The sequence below is a fragment of the Pongo abelii genome, chromosome 13, assembly GCF_028885655.2.
Source record: "Pongo abelii isolate AG06213 chromosome 13, NHGRI_mPonAbe1-v2.0_pri, whole genome shotgun sequence".
Taxonomy (NCBI): domain Eukaryota; kingdom Metazoa; phylum Chordata; class Mammalia; order Primates; family Hominidae; genus Pongo; species Pongo abelii.
In genome coordinates this window covers 121,717,962-121,733,074 of record NC_071998.2, presented here as the reverse complement: position 1 = coordinate 121,733,074, position 15,113 = coordinate 121,717,962, and the positions used below count along the sequence as shown (strand labels likewise).

General features: G+C 57.8%; 1 protein-coding gene across 1 annotated transcript in view; it reads right to left on the bottom strand.

Annotated features, from left to right (window-relative positions):
* HMCN2 (hemicentin 2) overlaps window positions 1–15,113 on the bottom strand; it is a 164,354-nt gene that overhangs the window by 28,236 nt on the left and 121,005 nt on the right. Inside the window, exons 63-81 of the mRNA XM_054520713.2 lie at window positions 14,922–15,065; window positions 14,679–14,838; window positions 14,468–14,592; window positions 13,919–14,102; window positions 12,663–12,760; window positions 11,967–12,230; window positions 11,400–11,590; window positions 10,867–10,948; window positions 10,639–10,775; window positions 9,922–10,063; window positions 9,693–9,837; window positions 8,348–8,475; window positions 7,298–7,454; window positions 6,281–6,402; window positions 4,964–5,128; window positions 2,955–3,062; window positions 2,523–2,657; window positions 1,975–2,109; window positions 794–984 (exon numbers count right to left, since the gene is read on the bottom strand). Of these exons, the coding sequence (XP_054376688.1) occupies window positions 794–984; window positions 1,975–2,109; window positions 2,523–2,657; window positions 2,955–3,062; window positions 4,964–5,128; window positions 6,281–6,402; window positions 7,298–7,454; window positions 8,348–8,475; window positions 9,693–9,837; window positions 9,922–10,063; window positions 10,639–10,775; window positions 10,867–10,948; window positions 11,400–11,590; window positions 11,967–12,230; window positions 12,663–12,760; window positions 13,919–14,102; window positions 14,468–14,592; window positions 14,679–14,838; window positions 14,922–15,065 (2,813 nt within the window). The remainder of the gene's footprint in view (window positions 1–793; window positions 985–1,974; window positions 2,110–2,522; window positions 2,658–2,954; window positions 3,063–4,963; window positions 5,129–6,280; window positions 6,403–7,297; window positions 7,455–8,347; window positions 8,476–9,692; window positions 9,838–9,921; window positions 10,064–10,638; window positions 10,776–10,866; window positions 10,949–11,399; window positions 11,591–11,966; window positions 12,231–12,662; window positions 12,761–13,918; window positions 14,103–14,467; window positions 14,593–14,678; window positions 14,839–14,921; window positions 15,066–15,113) is intronic.

Here is a 15,113-nt window from a genome sequence, read left to right as displayed (position 1 = left end):
GGGGAAGGGACTTGCCCAAGGTCACACAGTTGGCAAACGGGTCAGCATCACCACCGTGCCCCTGCCCTGCCCTGCAGCGTTCACATGCTCTGCTGCTTCATAACCCCAGCCCTGACTGCATGATCTCAATAGCCAGTGTTTACCAAACACCTACTGTGTGCTGCCCTGTCCTCAGAACTTGACCTGCACTGCAGGCCTTGCTTTTGGTGCCCTGATAGAGGGCCCAACAGGGGCTCCAAGAGGAGGAGTTTTATGGTGCATTTAAGCAGGGCCGGTGCGCTAACCACTGCACCTCCAGGCTCCCTGGGTGGCCGGGTCCGACGTCTCTGACCCCTCTAGGTGTGTCCACTGAACCCATCTGGAGAGGGTCTCATCACAAAATTGCAGAATCTGATGAGTGCTGAGGGGAAGGGGGTTGGGGGTCCCACCCATACCCCTGGCTCGACACTCCCCAAAACCCAGAGGATGGTTAATGCCAACGCATGGGTGACAACAACTGGGTAGACTTTCGGGACACAAAGTCATCGCCGTACCCCTGAGCCCCAGTCCGAGTTCCCTCCCTTCCCCAGGAGCTGGCTGCCGAGGTCCAGGTTCAAATTTGGGTTCTGCCTCTTGGCAATGGTGGACAACTAGGTACACTTTGAGCCTCAGTTCTGGCCGTCTGTACCCGGGATGGTGACACTGATTTCCCCAGGCTCCCAGGGTTAAAGGTTGCACAGTGCTCAGCACAGAGCATGACATACAGGGGTCTCAGCCATTATTCCCTGCTGTGCCCCTCGGGGCAGTGCCTCACCTCCAAGTTCTTCACCAGCAACTCCCCAGAAGGCTGGATGGTGAACTTCCCCTCGGCGCCCGGCACAGGCTGGCCATCTTTGTCCCAGGTGATGTTGGGCTCAGGACTGCCCCTGGCCTTGCAAGGCAAGAAGGCGTGGGAGCCTTCGGTGGTGGACAGGTCTGGGAGGCCATTCTCGATCACTGGTGGGACTGTGGGCAGAGGGAGGCCCACTCAGAACCAGGGCTCAGGGAGGCGGCTGATACCATCCCAGGGCCCTTGGCCTTTGGCCCAACCCTTCAGCCCTCCCTGGCCATCAGCTGCCCCCTCTAACTCCCTAGTCATAGGCCATTGCCCATGCTCAAGACGATTTGGGGACTCCCTGAGTTTGGTGTAGCTGTGACGGTGATTCCATTGCACCTATGCACATGTGTACACACACACACGTGCACACATACATGCACACACACAGATGACTAAAAGCTGCAGGACAGAGGCCTTGGGCAGGGTCCACTTGGACCTTGTACTAGGCCACCTCCAGGAACAAAAGCAGGGCAGCTGTCACAGAGCATCCCTGCGGTGGAGCTATGCTGGGCAGAGTGAGGGTCAATGACTTGGTGTCTGGCTGGTCTGGTGACCAGCGACGCTCCAGGTCCGAGGGGAGAGGAGCAGGCTGGACAAGGAGAAGCGGAGGAAGCCTGGAGCCAGGAGCCCCTCTGAGTTCACAGCCAGAGTCCGACTCCAGCCCTACACAGCTGCGGGCGGGGACAGCCACTGAGATACCACAAAGCAGGCCACAGCGGCCAAGACACGACCGGCCCATACTGAATATTCCCAGCAGACTTTGCAGATTTTTGGCCAGTGATGCCACCTGATCTTTGAAGCCAACGATTGATCAAACTAAGGGAAGGGCACATATAATTGTGTATGTGCCAGAGCAGGGCCAGAGAGGCTACAGCTACTGGAAACCGGAATGAATGAGGGATGCTAGACTTGTGTTCCATAGGGCCAGAGAGAAGGCAGACGGGATGGGAGTTTATGTCTCAATCCAGAACTCAGGGGCACAATGAGACATGTTTTCCCCTTAATTCCTTCTAGAACTATAAGCAGTGTGCCCTGCCAGGCAGGGAAGGGAGAAGCTTGCAGGACCCTCAAAGCCCCTCAGTTGCCAGGGCCCACCTCGGCCCCGTCCTCAGTCCCACCTTGCACCACCAGCCGCGTCTTCCCCATGGCGCTGCCCGCACTGTTCTTAGCGATGCAGAGATAGTTTCCAGCATCCTCTGGGCTGGCATGGGCAATCCGCAGTTGTCCGCCTGGTAGGACCTGGGTACTCACTCCTGAACGAGGAAGAAGAAAATCGGGGGCCTGGGAGCTGGGACTGGGGACCCCCGAGGTGGGCAGATTGGGTTGTGCTGTCTCACAGGCAGCAAATGACTTGCTGGGGTCACAGAATGACCAAGGGACAGAAGGAGCCAAGAAGCCTGACCCCGAGCCCAGCCCAGCTGCCCCCTCCCAACCTCCCAACTCAGCCACCGAGTGCTCGGATGGCATCTCAGGCTGTGGTGACAGGAGAAGGGTTGGGGAGGGGGAGGCCAGAGCAAGGGTGGGGACGTATCTGGGCAGGTCAGGGGCTTTCCAGGACCTCTCAGCAGGTCTGCGGGGTCTCCCAGGGCAGGAAGCAGGACCCCTGCCCCCGCCCAGGCCCACGCTCTTCTTTTCCCTTCCCAGGCTGGCTGCCAGGGGCCCTCACCCGTAGGGACGTTGAGCCCTTCCTTCTGCCAGGTGATGGTCGGCCGGGGGATACCCGAGGCCTCACAGGGCAGCAGCACCTCCTCCTCTACCACTGCCCGAACCACGCTGGGCAGCGGCTTCACCACCGGGGAGGCTACAAAGGACGGGGGTGCAGAGGGCCCTGAGAATGTCCTTAACACAACTCCTCCAACCAGGGGGTCTTGGAGCATCAGAGAGAGAGGCCTCTAAGGAGAAAGGGGGTTCTAGAAACATCGGCCACAGCAACAAGAACACCATGGCTGATTCTTTTCCTGCCAAAGAATCCCATGGGAGACAGGTCAGGGCCTCTGAGACCCGGGGCCTCACCTCCATCCTGAGCCCCACCTGCCTCTGGCTCTCCACCTGCTCCCCTGGCCCTAGGAACTCTGGGGTCTGGACCACGGACCCTTACCTTGCACAGTGAGGAAGACGTGCTTGTGGGCTACGCCGGCAGAGTTGCGGGCTGAGCAGGTGTAGCGACCTGCGTGGATGGGGAGGGCCTGACCGATCTCCAGGGCGCCTGCGGGTGGGAATCAGGGTGAGGGGATCAGGACAGAAGTCCCCAGGGATGGAGTTGGCGGGGCTCCTACACAACCCCACTCTGTCTCTGGTCACTCAATCTGCCTCCTTTGCCCATTTATAGATAGTCTGGGGGATGTGACTATATGGGAACCTGGCATCTAGGTTTGCCTCTGTGCCCTGCCCAAAGCAGAGACATAGGTGAGTTCCTTCCACTCTCCGGACCTCAGTTTCCCCGTGTGCGCAATGAAGAATCAGACAAGATGGTCTCTAGACCCTTTAGGCTGTGAAGTTCCAGGATCTGCCACTCCCCTATCTATAATCCCCCGCTCACAGTTCCACACCCTGCTATTCTCACCTCGCTCTGCTAAAAACTCACCTCCTCTAGGAAGCCTCCCAGGATTACTGCTTCTTCTCCTCCCTTTATCCTCCCGGCCTTAGCCTTGGTTACTCAGTGAACACCATTTTAACCTTCCCAGACTGCAGGCTGCACCTTGGCAGTCAAGTGACGAGGGTTCTAAATTGTGCTCCGTGGACCCCTGGGGGCCTGCTGGGTGGGGGAAGGAAGCAAGGCCCACGGCACTCTGCCCCACCCGCAGCCCCTGTTCCAGCCCCAGATGGAACCAGAACTGTGGTTTGTTTCACTTGTTGGACTTTGCTGTTACCACTTATTACACTATTGGAAAGAAGTTTTTGTTTTGTATGTTGTTTTGAGACAGTCTCACTCTGTTGCCCAGGCTGGAGTACAGTGGTGCAATCATAGCTCACTGCATCCTTGAACTCCTAAGCTCAAGCAATCCTCCCACCTCAGCCTCCCAAGCAGCTGGGACCACAGGCGTGCACCACCACACCCGGCTAATTTTTTAAAATGTGTTTGTAGAGATGGGGTCTTGCTGTGTTGCCCAGGCTGGTCTCAAACTCCTGGCTTCAAACAATCCTCCTGCCTCAGCCTCACGAAGTGCTGGAATTACAGGCGTTGAGTCCCTGTGTCTGGCCTGGAAGGAAGTTCTATTGCTTCAGAAGAGTTTGAAAATCACAGGTTTGGCCAGTGGTTCCTAGACTTTAGTATTTCGCTAACCAACTAACAAATAAATTTGGAGACTCTCCATAAAGCTTCCAACGTTTTATTTTGACAAGCAAAGACATTTAAAAAATCACCATGTTAGGCCGGGCATGTGGCTCACACCTGTAATTCCAGCACTTTGGGAGGCTGAGAAGGGCAGATCACCTGAAGTGAGGTGTTCAAGACCAGCCTGGCCAACATAGTGAAACCCCATCTCTATAAAAATACAAAAATCAGCCAGGCATGATGGCAGGTGCCTGTAATCTCAGCTACCTGGGAAGCTGAGCCAGGAGAATCCCTTGAACCTGGGAGGTGGAGGCTGCAGTGAGTGGAGATAGCGCCATTGCACTCCAGCCTGGGCAACAGAGCCAGACTCCATCTTAAAAAAAAATCACCATGTACTACTATTATCTTAATATCATCAAGAAAAGGAAGTTTCAACACCAAAAGATAACTTCAGAATAAAGGAGGATCTTTCTGATGGGATTAAACCAGGTTTACAAAAACTCCCAGGGAGCTGTTATTTTTCTTACTTTGCCATGAAATAGCACTTGTATGCCAGAGAGCCTTGGGGAACCACTGATGGGTCTCAACACTGCAGAGCAGGGAGGAGAATATGGAGCTCAGAGAGGGCAAGAGGGTCCTCCCAGGTCACATAGCCAGGAGAGGCAGAGCCAGGCCAGATTGCTCCATCCTATTCCATCATGTGACCTTTTACCCCCTCCGCCTGTTCTCCCAGTCTCCCCACAGCTGCGCCTGCTCTCCCAGTCTCCCCACAGCTGCGCCTGCTCTCCCAGTCTCCCCACAGCTGCCTCTCTCTGTGGCTTACCCTCACTTACCCGATGACGAGACACGATAGCCACTCCCCCGAGCTCCTAGCTGGGCGCCTGCCTTGCTCCAGGACACGGTCGGAGCTGGTACACCCGTGCTGTGACACGTGAGGACCACGGGTGCCATCGTGGTCACGGTGAAGTCTGTCTGGTCGTCGGCAATGGTGGGAGGCACTGAAACCCAAGACGAGGCTTGAGGCCCTGCCGGCGGGCACGGGACACTCACGGCCACGGGGCCAGGGGATAAAGCTAGTACACAAGGTGACGTTAGCGACAAAGGGCCAAAGAGGGAGGTGGGGCAACAGAGGGAGAAGTCACATTTGCCCACTCAGCAAATCCTTCTGGGCACGGGGCTATAGTTTTTTTTCTTTAAAAAAAAAAAGTGTATTTTTTCAGAGATGGGGTCTCAATATGTTGCCCAGGCTGGAATGCAGTGGCTAATCACAAGTGTGATCCTACTGCTGATCAACATGAGAGTCTTGATCTGCTCTGTTTCTGACCTGGGCAGGTTCACCCTTCCTTAGGCAGCCTGGTGGTTCCCCGCTCCCGGGAGGTCACCATATTGATGCTGAACTTAGTGCGAACACCCAGTCAGCATAGTGCACTATAGCCCAGGACTCCCTGGGCTCAAGCGATCCTCCCACCTCAGCCTCCTGAGTAGCTGGGACCATAGGCACATGCCACTGCACCCAGTGGGATACAGCTTTCTACAGAGACCCTGGCCTAGTAACTTCACAGGGGGTTACCGTGGGTTTTCCACTTGGAGTAGGGGAGGCCAGAGGAGACCTCCAGGGGAAGTGGCATTTAACCTGCGATCTGAAGGGAAAGCAGGTGTTTGCTGAGTGAGGGGAAGAGTGTTCCCGGCAAAGGGAACAGCGTGTGCAAAGCCCTTGAGGCAAGGAACAAAAAGCTGAGCAGCTTGATTAGACCCTGGAATGAGGCAGGTCTGGCGTGAGCTGAATCTGGCAGGGCCAGACCACACAGGACCTGGTGTGTCCAGCTGAATTGTTGCATTCCATCCTGAGGGCAGCGGGCAGCTGTGGAGGGAGGGATTTTTAACGGGGGTGATGACAAAGTCAGATTTGAGTTTAGAACATTCTGGATTTGGGGGGGGCCTCTCCTGTGAGCTCCCGTGTGCCAGGAACTGTGCCAGAGCTGGGGTTATGTCAGTGTGGCCCAGCAGGATCTGAGAGGGCTTCCTGGAGGAGGTGTCCAGTGCAGCACAGGAAAAAGCCACACAATTCTCTGCAGGCAGGGAGAGCACCCAAGAGCGGGAAGGCGCTGCCCCCACCCCAGGTGTCCCCCTCCACCTCTGCCCTGACTCACCATGGACGGTCACCTGGTAGAGCCTGCGGGCCTCGCCCACCTCATTGCTCACCACGCACTCAAACTGGGCTGAGTCCTGGGGGCCGGGGGCCGTGAGGAGCAGGGCGTTGGAGGGCAGGAGCCTGGGGTGGACAGACAGACGGCCAAGTGGCTGCTGGGCTGACAGAGACCAGCCCTGGCTTTCTGGCTGTGGGGGGTCTCATGCCCATTTCCCCTTCCTGTATCTGACCTCCAGCCCTGACTCTAGAAATGTCTTCTAGAAGTTTCTACCCCAAAGGTCTAGCTAGTGGATTTGTGAGTGATTTTCGTTTTCATCCCTGTTTCTCTGTAACCCTGCACATTTGTTATAATAACAATCTATGATAACTTCTGTAAGAACAACCACTTCAAAGTGACTCAGAGTCTTAGTTACTGATTTCATTTTCACTAAGTCTAGGCTTGTTACATTGGTTTTCCAATTTTTAAAAATTGACACTCTTTTTTTTGAGACAGTCTCGTTCTGTTGCCCAGGCTGGAGTGCAGTGGCACAATCACAGCTCACTGCAGCCTCAACCTCCCAGGCTCAGGGGATCCTCCCATCTCAGCCTCCCAGGTAGCTGGGACCACAGACACCCACCACCATACTCCGCTAATTTTTAAATTTTTTGTAGAGATGGGGTCTCACTATGTTGCCCAGTCTGGTCTTGAACTCCTGGCCTCAAGCACTCCTCCCACCTCAGCCTCCCAAAGTGCTGGGATTACAGGTGTGAGCTACCACACCCAGTTCATGTTTTGTTTTTAGACAAGAGTGACTCTGGTGGATATAAATAAAGCCCAGATGTTTCTGCTTAGCTGTATGTCCCCAGTGCCCTCACCCCTATCTCAGTGTGAAGACTCTCTGATCCCCAAAGTTGAGATACAAGTTCTGGTCCTGACTCCGGTGAGACCTGAGCACACCCCGCCCCATCCCTGCCACATGCCCCCGTGAGACGAGAGTGCCTCCCCGCCCCGTGCATCTCAGGAAGTCCAGCTCGTTACCGGTAGGTGCCGTGCTGCAGGCGGAAGTCCAGCTTCTGTCCGTCCTTCCACCAGACCACCAGGGGCTTAGGGGAGCCGCTGGCCTCGCACGGCAGCGAGGCTGGGGTATGGGCAGTCAGGGTCAGGTTGGAGGGGCTGGGGGCGATGGCTGGAGGCTCTGGGGAGAGCACAGTGGTCAGGAGACAGGTGCAGGCGGCGCAGGGGCTGGGGGCTCTCTGAGGCTGTGCCCAGGGGCAAAGCCACTGCCTACTGTCTTCCACCCATCCCTGAGGGAGCACAGAGGGAGAGAGCAGGAGAAAGCCCCGAGACAGCGCTTCCAACAGGCTCCCAAAACTGGGTGTTTTGGGCTTTCCCCATCCCTGAGCCTGGCACCCCCTCACTGCCTTTCCTTGACTGAGGCCTCCAGGCCTCCACTCCCATCAGCCCCCACCTGAGGCCAGGGCCCGCCAGAGCAACCTCACACAAGCTGATCTGTTGGAGGGGGAGGAGACTGGGGCATCTGATTCTAGTGATTCTGAATTTTATCCTTTCACATTTTTACTTTTTTTGTTTTGTAGACTGAGTCTTACTCTGTCACCCAGGCTGGAGTGCAGTGGCGTGATTATGGCTCACTATAGCCTGAAACTCCTGGGCTCAAGTGATCCTCCCACCTCAGCCTCCCAAGTAGCTGGGACTACAGGCATGTGCCACCATGCTTGGCTAATTTAAACATTTTTTTTTGTAGAGATGGGGTCTCACTATGTTGCCCAGGTTGGTCCCAAACTCCTGGGATCAAATGATCCTCCTGCCTCGGCCTCTCAGACTTGTTTTACCTTTTGTATGTGGTTTCTTATTTAATCGAATCACTGTTCTGTTACGTAATATATGCACTAAAATACTTCTGTGTCCTTTGAGTGTGCATGATCACAACTTTTTACTAATGGGCTTCATGGTCAAAAACATTTGAAGACCATTGGCTCTTGGCTTCTGACAGCTGGGGTGACTCAGAAACTAAGCAGGACTGGACCCCGACAGGGACTGGACACTGAAGGTCTTCCCCAGGCCACCTACCCAAGACCCGTAGGTCACGGCCTTGACGATCGGAGCCAGCAGAGTTGGATGCCAGGCAGAGGTAGTGGCCGGCATCCTGGGCAAGGACTGGCTGGATTCTCAGGGAACCCTCAGGCAGAATTTCGAACCTAGAATGGACGGGGGGTTGCCCTGGAGATGAGCAAGCCAGTGGGGTCTGCAGCAGGGCTGTCTCTAGCAAGACCCTTCCCTCTGCCCCCACTTTCCCAGTGAGAGGATGCTGATATGGTTTGGCTCTGTGTCTCCACCCAAATCTCATCTTGTAGCTCCCATAATTCCCACATGTTGTGGGAGGGACCTGGTGGGAGATGATTGAATTGGGGGGCGGGTCTTTCCCGTGCTTTTCTCGTGATAGTGAATGGGTCTCACAAGATCTGATGGTTTTAAAAACGTAAGTTTCTCTGCACAAGCTCTCTCTTTGCCTGCTGCCATCCACGTAAGATGTAACTTGCTCCTCCTTTCCTTCCACCATGATTGTGAGGCCTCCCCAGCCATGTGGAACTGTAAGTCCAATAAGCCTCTTTCTTTTGTAAATTGTCCAGTCTCAGGTATGTCTTTATCAGCAACGTGAAAATGGACTAATATAGATGCTAACTTTGGAGGTCAGAGTCTTGCATCCATGAGGCCAAGGTCAGGGGGTCAGAGCCATGAGCAGCTCCCCACAGCCCAAGCCAACATTGGAAAGATGGAGAGAAGGGCCGCTTTGGGCATCTCCAACACCCCCCTGGGCCTGACCTCTCCTGAGACGCAGAAGACGCAGCACCCTGCTCTTCCTGAGAGCAGCCCCTAGATCTGAAAAGTGCCCTTTCCAAGGGCCGTGTCTGTACCGTGCAATCCCGCTCCTGGCCACAGTTGATTGGATGGGGGATGGACACATCACTCAGGCTGGGCCAATGGCATTCTGTGCCCTGGGAATTTAGAGTTGGGATTCACAGACAACTTGCTAGTGAGCTGAGGAGCTGTAAACCTGGGGCTGGGGGCCATGGGGTTGTCAGGGGGTGTGTTTCTCCCGTGTTCACCAAGGAAGAAGGTAAGAGACAGAAAGAGATGAAGCCCACACAGACAGAAGCTGAGAGAAGCTTTAAAACCATCAGATCTCGTGAGACCCATTCATGCCCCTCTACTCCGCCCCATCCATCAAGGCTTCTGATCAAGTTAAACAAGGAAAAGACCTTCATGAGTGGTGGGCCTGTCCTTGTGTTCTGAGACACCCCACGTCCTGATGATAAAGTCACTTTTCTGCTCCAATTGCCCAAGTGAGTTTGATTTGCAACCCACAAAGTGGCACCTGAGAGACTCCCCGAGGCCCACCCCTTCCCTCTCCCACCTGGGGCTCCTGGGATCCAGGGGGACCCCGTCCTTCCGCCAGCTCACGAGGGGTACGGGTACGCCTTCAGCCTGGCAAGGCAGCAGGGCTGTCTGGTTCACTGAGACGTTCACTGCAGGTGGTCCTGATCGGATGGTGGGCACCGCTGGGGAGGGGCACAGAGGGAGTGGTGCCGGGAGCTGTGGCTCTAAGGGGGTGGGCAGGGTGGGGTGGGGCGGGCCCTACTCACTGTGGATCTCCACGCGGAAGGCCACACTGGTGCTGCCTGCGGCGTTGCGGGCTGTGCAGCTATAGTCACCGCTGTCAGCCGTGCTCAGGGCCTGCAGCTGGAGGAACCTGCCCCGCTCCGGGAACTGTGTGTGGGCGTCCTCCTGGAGAGCCCCGCCAGGGTGGAGAGACCCTTATCAGTGCCCAGCTGCGCCAGGCCACCCGGCAGCAGACGTGGAAGACTGAGGAACTGGTGAAACCGGACAGTGGCTCTCTCCTTCCAGGCTGACCGCAGGCCCTGACTGTGCCCCACCGAGGACCCTCTAAGGAAATGCACCCCTCTGGGAGGGAATGCATCTCCTGTCCATGGAGTTCCTGTCAGAACACCCACAACCCTGAATCCACAGCCGCAAACTGACCCTATTTGAGGGGTGGGCACAGAGAGCCTTGGTCACCGGCCCAGGCCACACAGCTGCTAAGCATAGCTTGAAGGAGCCAGGGGGAGAATACTGGGTGGGCCTCGGAAGCCCTGAGTGACCTGAGCCTTGCCTCAGTGTCCCCATCCATAAAATGGGAGTGACAATGACAATGCTGGGGGTACGACACCTGGGGAACGGGGTGCAAAGTGCAGCTCAGAGTGGGCCCTTGGCACCCACTCTGGATCTTGGATCCGGCCAGGTCAGGTCTGAGGCCTGAGAGGGACAGAAGGCAGCACCCTGGGGCCCCGCCTGGCGCCCACCTGCAGCACGATGCCATCTCGGTGCCACGTGATCTTGGGCGCTGGCTCTGCCTCCACAGAACACTCTAGGACCAGCTGCCCCGGTGCCAGGCCAACCACAAAGCGGGAACCTCGGGGCCCAACAATGTTTGGAGGGGCTGGGAAGGGGGTGGCACAAGAGGATATGAGAGGGGGACTTACCCCTGCCACAAGCCCGTCCTGCCTCCCGGCCCTGCCCCCACCACCTACCTTGAACCCTGACCCGGAAGCTCTTCTCAATTGCACCTGCAGGGTTTTCAGCCAGACAAGTGTACAGCCCGGCATCCCTAACCTGGGGATGGAGCGGGTTGAGCAGCTGCCCCCGGCCCCTCTCTGCCCGCCTCCCGATCTGGTTTCCTTCTCATGCAACAAGGGACCCAGGATTCAAATTCAGCACTGTGAGGTCTGCCAACCACCTCCCAGCCAACCCACGCCCTCTCCCTCCATCTCATTGTTGCTTTAGGGCTGGTGTGATGCCTGCCTCTTCCCAGAAGTCCCCCTTAACTGCACCAGCCCTCCTCTGGCCTAGATGGGGTCACCTGGTTTTGGCATCAGCCTGGGCCCTGACCCTGCTGGCAGCTCCCAAGGGCACGGCCTAGGTGGGTCACCTCCACACCCTCACACCCCACACAGAGGAGGAGCTTCAGCCCAACCTTGTCAACTGCCCACTGGGTCTGGGGAACCTGCAGTCCCTCCCCTCTCCCCCAACCCCCAGCCTCGCCCTACGGCAGCGGCACTGGTACCTGCACATTCTCCACCCGGAGCACCCGTGTGGCTCTGCTGCTGTTCTCCAGCCTGGTCAGGGCCTGCCCGTCCTTATGCCAGGTGATGTTGGGCTGGGGGGTGCCCTGGGCATCACAGAGGAGCTCCATGGGGGTGCCGGGGGTCAGTGACAGCTCTGTAGGCTGGCCTGAGTCCTCAATGTGAGGGGGCTCTGCAAGCCACCATGGAGGGGAACGCACAATTGACACATATTTCCAGGACAGCACCGCACTTGAAAACGCTGTGCTGAGTCCGGGGGCTCTGCTCCCACATTTTGGTGGCTCTTGTTCTTGCATCTGCCACCAAGGTTTGGTGGAAAGAAACCAGGAGCACAGCCCTGGGAGAATCAAAGCTCGGCAAGCCACTCCCCACAGGCAAGGAAGGTGAGAGAAGCATCCCAGCCGGAACCAAGTTCCCTGAGTTCTGCTCCCAGGTGGCAGTCCCGGGTCTCCAGGGGACTCACCTCCCTCACTGTCCTTCCCATTGCCCCCAGAGTCCCACCCTCTCCCGCGAGCCCAGAGAAGCTGGCCAGAGGCCAGAGGACCCACCCATGACGGTCAGCTGGAAATGCCTCCTGGCTTCCCCCGCCTCGCTCACAGCCACACAGGAGTAGGTCCCCGAGTCACCAGCTCCCACTGCCTCCAGCTGCAGGCTGGGCCCCTGCTCGAGGCTCTGGGACAAGGGTTCCCCATCCTTCATCCATGACACGAGAGGCAGGGGAACGCCCCGGGCCTCGCACGGGAGTTCCACCAGGGAGCCACGAACCACCACCATGTCATTCTGGAACTCCACCGGCTCCAGGACAGGGGGCACTGTGGAGTGCAGAAAGGTAGGCAGGAACCATTTTATTCTAGGACTCTCATCTCCAGTACTCAGCTTAGACATCACCTCCTCCAGGAAGCCGCCCTGGTCCCCCAAGGCCAGGTGAGGTGCCCTCCTCTGTGCTCCCACAGCATCCTCTCCATCCCCCGGTGTCACTAGTTCCCTGGAATTGTGATTGTCTCTTTACAGAGCTGCTTCATGCCTCTCTGCCCCGACCTATCCTGGGCATATCAGAGTGCCCACAGCTACCTGTGAGGCGCGAACGAGCAATCCAGTGAGTCAGAGACTGAGCCGCAGTGTCTGCTCTCCTCAACGCCCCCAGGGCCCATCCTTGGTTCCACCCAGATGGGCAGGGGGGCCAAGGGCCTTGATTCTCACCCACCAAGGCCAGAGACCCCCTTGCCCCACCCCCTGCTCCATACCCTGCACCTGCAAGGTGAAGTTCCTGTCCGCCACGCCAGCTGGGCTTGCGGCCACACAGGTGAAGAAGCCGGCGTCTGCCAATTGCACCTTGGAAATCCTGAATCCCCCGAGAGGAGAGGAAGAAGGAGACAAGAGAAAGGGAGAGAGAGAGAGAGGAAGAGAGAGGGAGAGAGACAGGAGAGGCTGGCTGCGAGGAAAGACTTCCTCCCTTTTCCATCCTTTGTCTCCCAAGAGCTTGCTGGCCAGAGGGGGCGGGGTGACTGAGCCCAGCCTTTGCTTAAACTCTCTCTCTCTCTTTTTTTTTTTTTTTTTTTGAGATGGCGTGATGGTGTCTCACTCTGTCGCCCAGGCTGGAGTGCAGTGGTGCGATCTCGGCTCACTGCAAGCTCCGCCTCCCGGGTTCACGCCATTCTCCTGCCTCAGCCTCCCCAGTAGCTGGGACTACAGGTGCCCGCCACCAGGCCCAGCTAATTTTTTTTATTTTTAGTAGAGACGGGATTTCACTGTGTTAGCCAGGATGGTCTTGATCTCCTGACCTTGTGATCTGCCCGCCTTGGCCTCCCAAAGTGCTGGGATTACAGGCGTGAGCCACCACGCCCGGCCTGCTTAAACTCTTTACCTGGGTTCCCGGTGCCCCCAGGATAAAGCCTCCAGCTGCCTCCACCCCTGCTGCCTGCTCCAACAAATCTCATTCTGAAGCCAGACCTCCTGCCTCCCAAATTCGGGAAGCTCCATGTCCCACATGGACAGCTTGGCTCCCCTTCTTCTACGCAGCCCTCTTTGCCCTCAGAGCTCACTGGAGTCATCTCAGCTCACTGGCTTCACTCTCTGTCCTCCCACTTTCTCTCAGCCCCTTTCACGCCAACCACTCCTCCTGAGCTGCTCTTGCCCAGTCCCCAGTGACAGCCACAGCACCAAAGCCAACAGGCCTCGTCTCCTGTGGCCCAGTTGGTCTCTCCTTCCCTGAAACCTGAGTTCTCCTGCAACTCCTCCTACCCCGACCACCTCCCCTTCCCTGGGTCCCTGAGACCCATCCTAGCATCAGCATCTGGGTCCCTGAGACCCATCCTAGCATCAGCATCTGGGTCCCTGAGACCCATCCTAGCATCAGCATCTGGGGCGCAGTCCACACTCGCTGTGGGGTGGGGAGTGGGTGTTGCAGCCAGTCCTGGCTTCCAGCACCTCCCATTTGCTGACAATCCCCACGTGTCCACTTTGAGTGGAATAGCCAACGCCTGTCTGCCATCTCCCCTACCTGAGGGTGCGGCCAGAGCCGTGGAGGAGGGTGCGCTGGGAGAGCGGGAGGGGCAGGCCATCCTTGAGCCAGCTCATGTGGATGGGCGAGGAGCCCCGCACAGGGCACACCATGGTCACCAGCTCCCCAGGCCTGCTCACCAGGGTCCCCGAGCCGTCTGCTCCCTGCTCAATGGTGGGAGGAACTGAAGGTGGGTAGAAAAAAGAGGGGTAGTGAGGAGGTCTTGGGAGGAAGGTGGGCTCCTCCCAGGGAAATCCCAGAGGTGGAGACCTGGACTTCTGCCGCCAGCAACCACAGCGGTCTCCGCCCTTGTGAGGGATGAGGCCCACTGCATGGGGGGCACAGCCACTCCCTGACTCTCTTCTCACCTCCCGAATCTCCGCTATGCCCTGGGCTGGCATTATTGTCCCCTAGTTTGAGGATGGGCCATGGAGGCCCAGGGAAGTCAGACCCGTGGCCCAGGTCACAGTGTGGGCTTTGCGCACATGTCACCTTATCTCCCGTGCCCAGGCCCACGCATCACCCTCCAGATGCCCCAGGGCTCCTCACCCAGCACATTCACCGTGTGCAGCCTGGCGTCCTCCCCGGCTGGGTTGTGGGCCACGCAGGTGTAGGCACCCGCATCCGAGGCCCTCAGGCCTTTTAGCACCAGGGAGCCGCCGTCCAGGTAGGACCTGCCACAGGGAAGAAGGGCCCAGGGCAGAGGCGTAAGGGGACGTGGGCCCTGCCGCCTCTGGGGAGGGCATGGGCCAAGTCTTACCGGAGGTGGGGGCCCATGTCCTGGCCCAGCGGGCTGCCGTCCTTCAGCCAGGCCACGTCCGGCAGCGGCTGCCCATCGGCCTCACAGTCCAGCCGCACTTCCTGCCCTTCCAAGACATGGTGCTCCTGCACCGCGCCCGAGCTCCGGATCCGGGGGGCCACTGAGGCAGGGGTACAGTGAGGCCCTGGGTGATGGCAGGGGCTGCCATGGGAGTGGGACAGGAGGGTGCAGGCACAGACCTACCCAGCACTGCTACCACGAAGTCCTTGCGGGCCTCAGCCTGGGTGTTCTCAGCCACGCATGTGTAGGTGCCCGCCTGGGCCGGTTGCAGGCGGCTCAGCTGGAGGCGGCCCCCCCGGGAGACCACACCGTGCACAGCACTGCTCTCTGTGGGACAGAGGGGTCCCCTGAATCCCCCAGCCCCTTCTTGTGCTC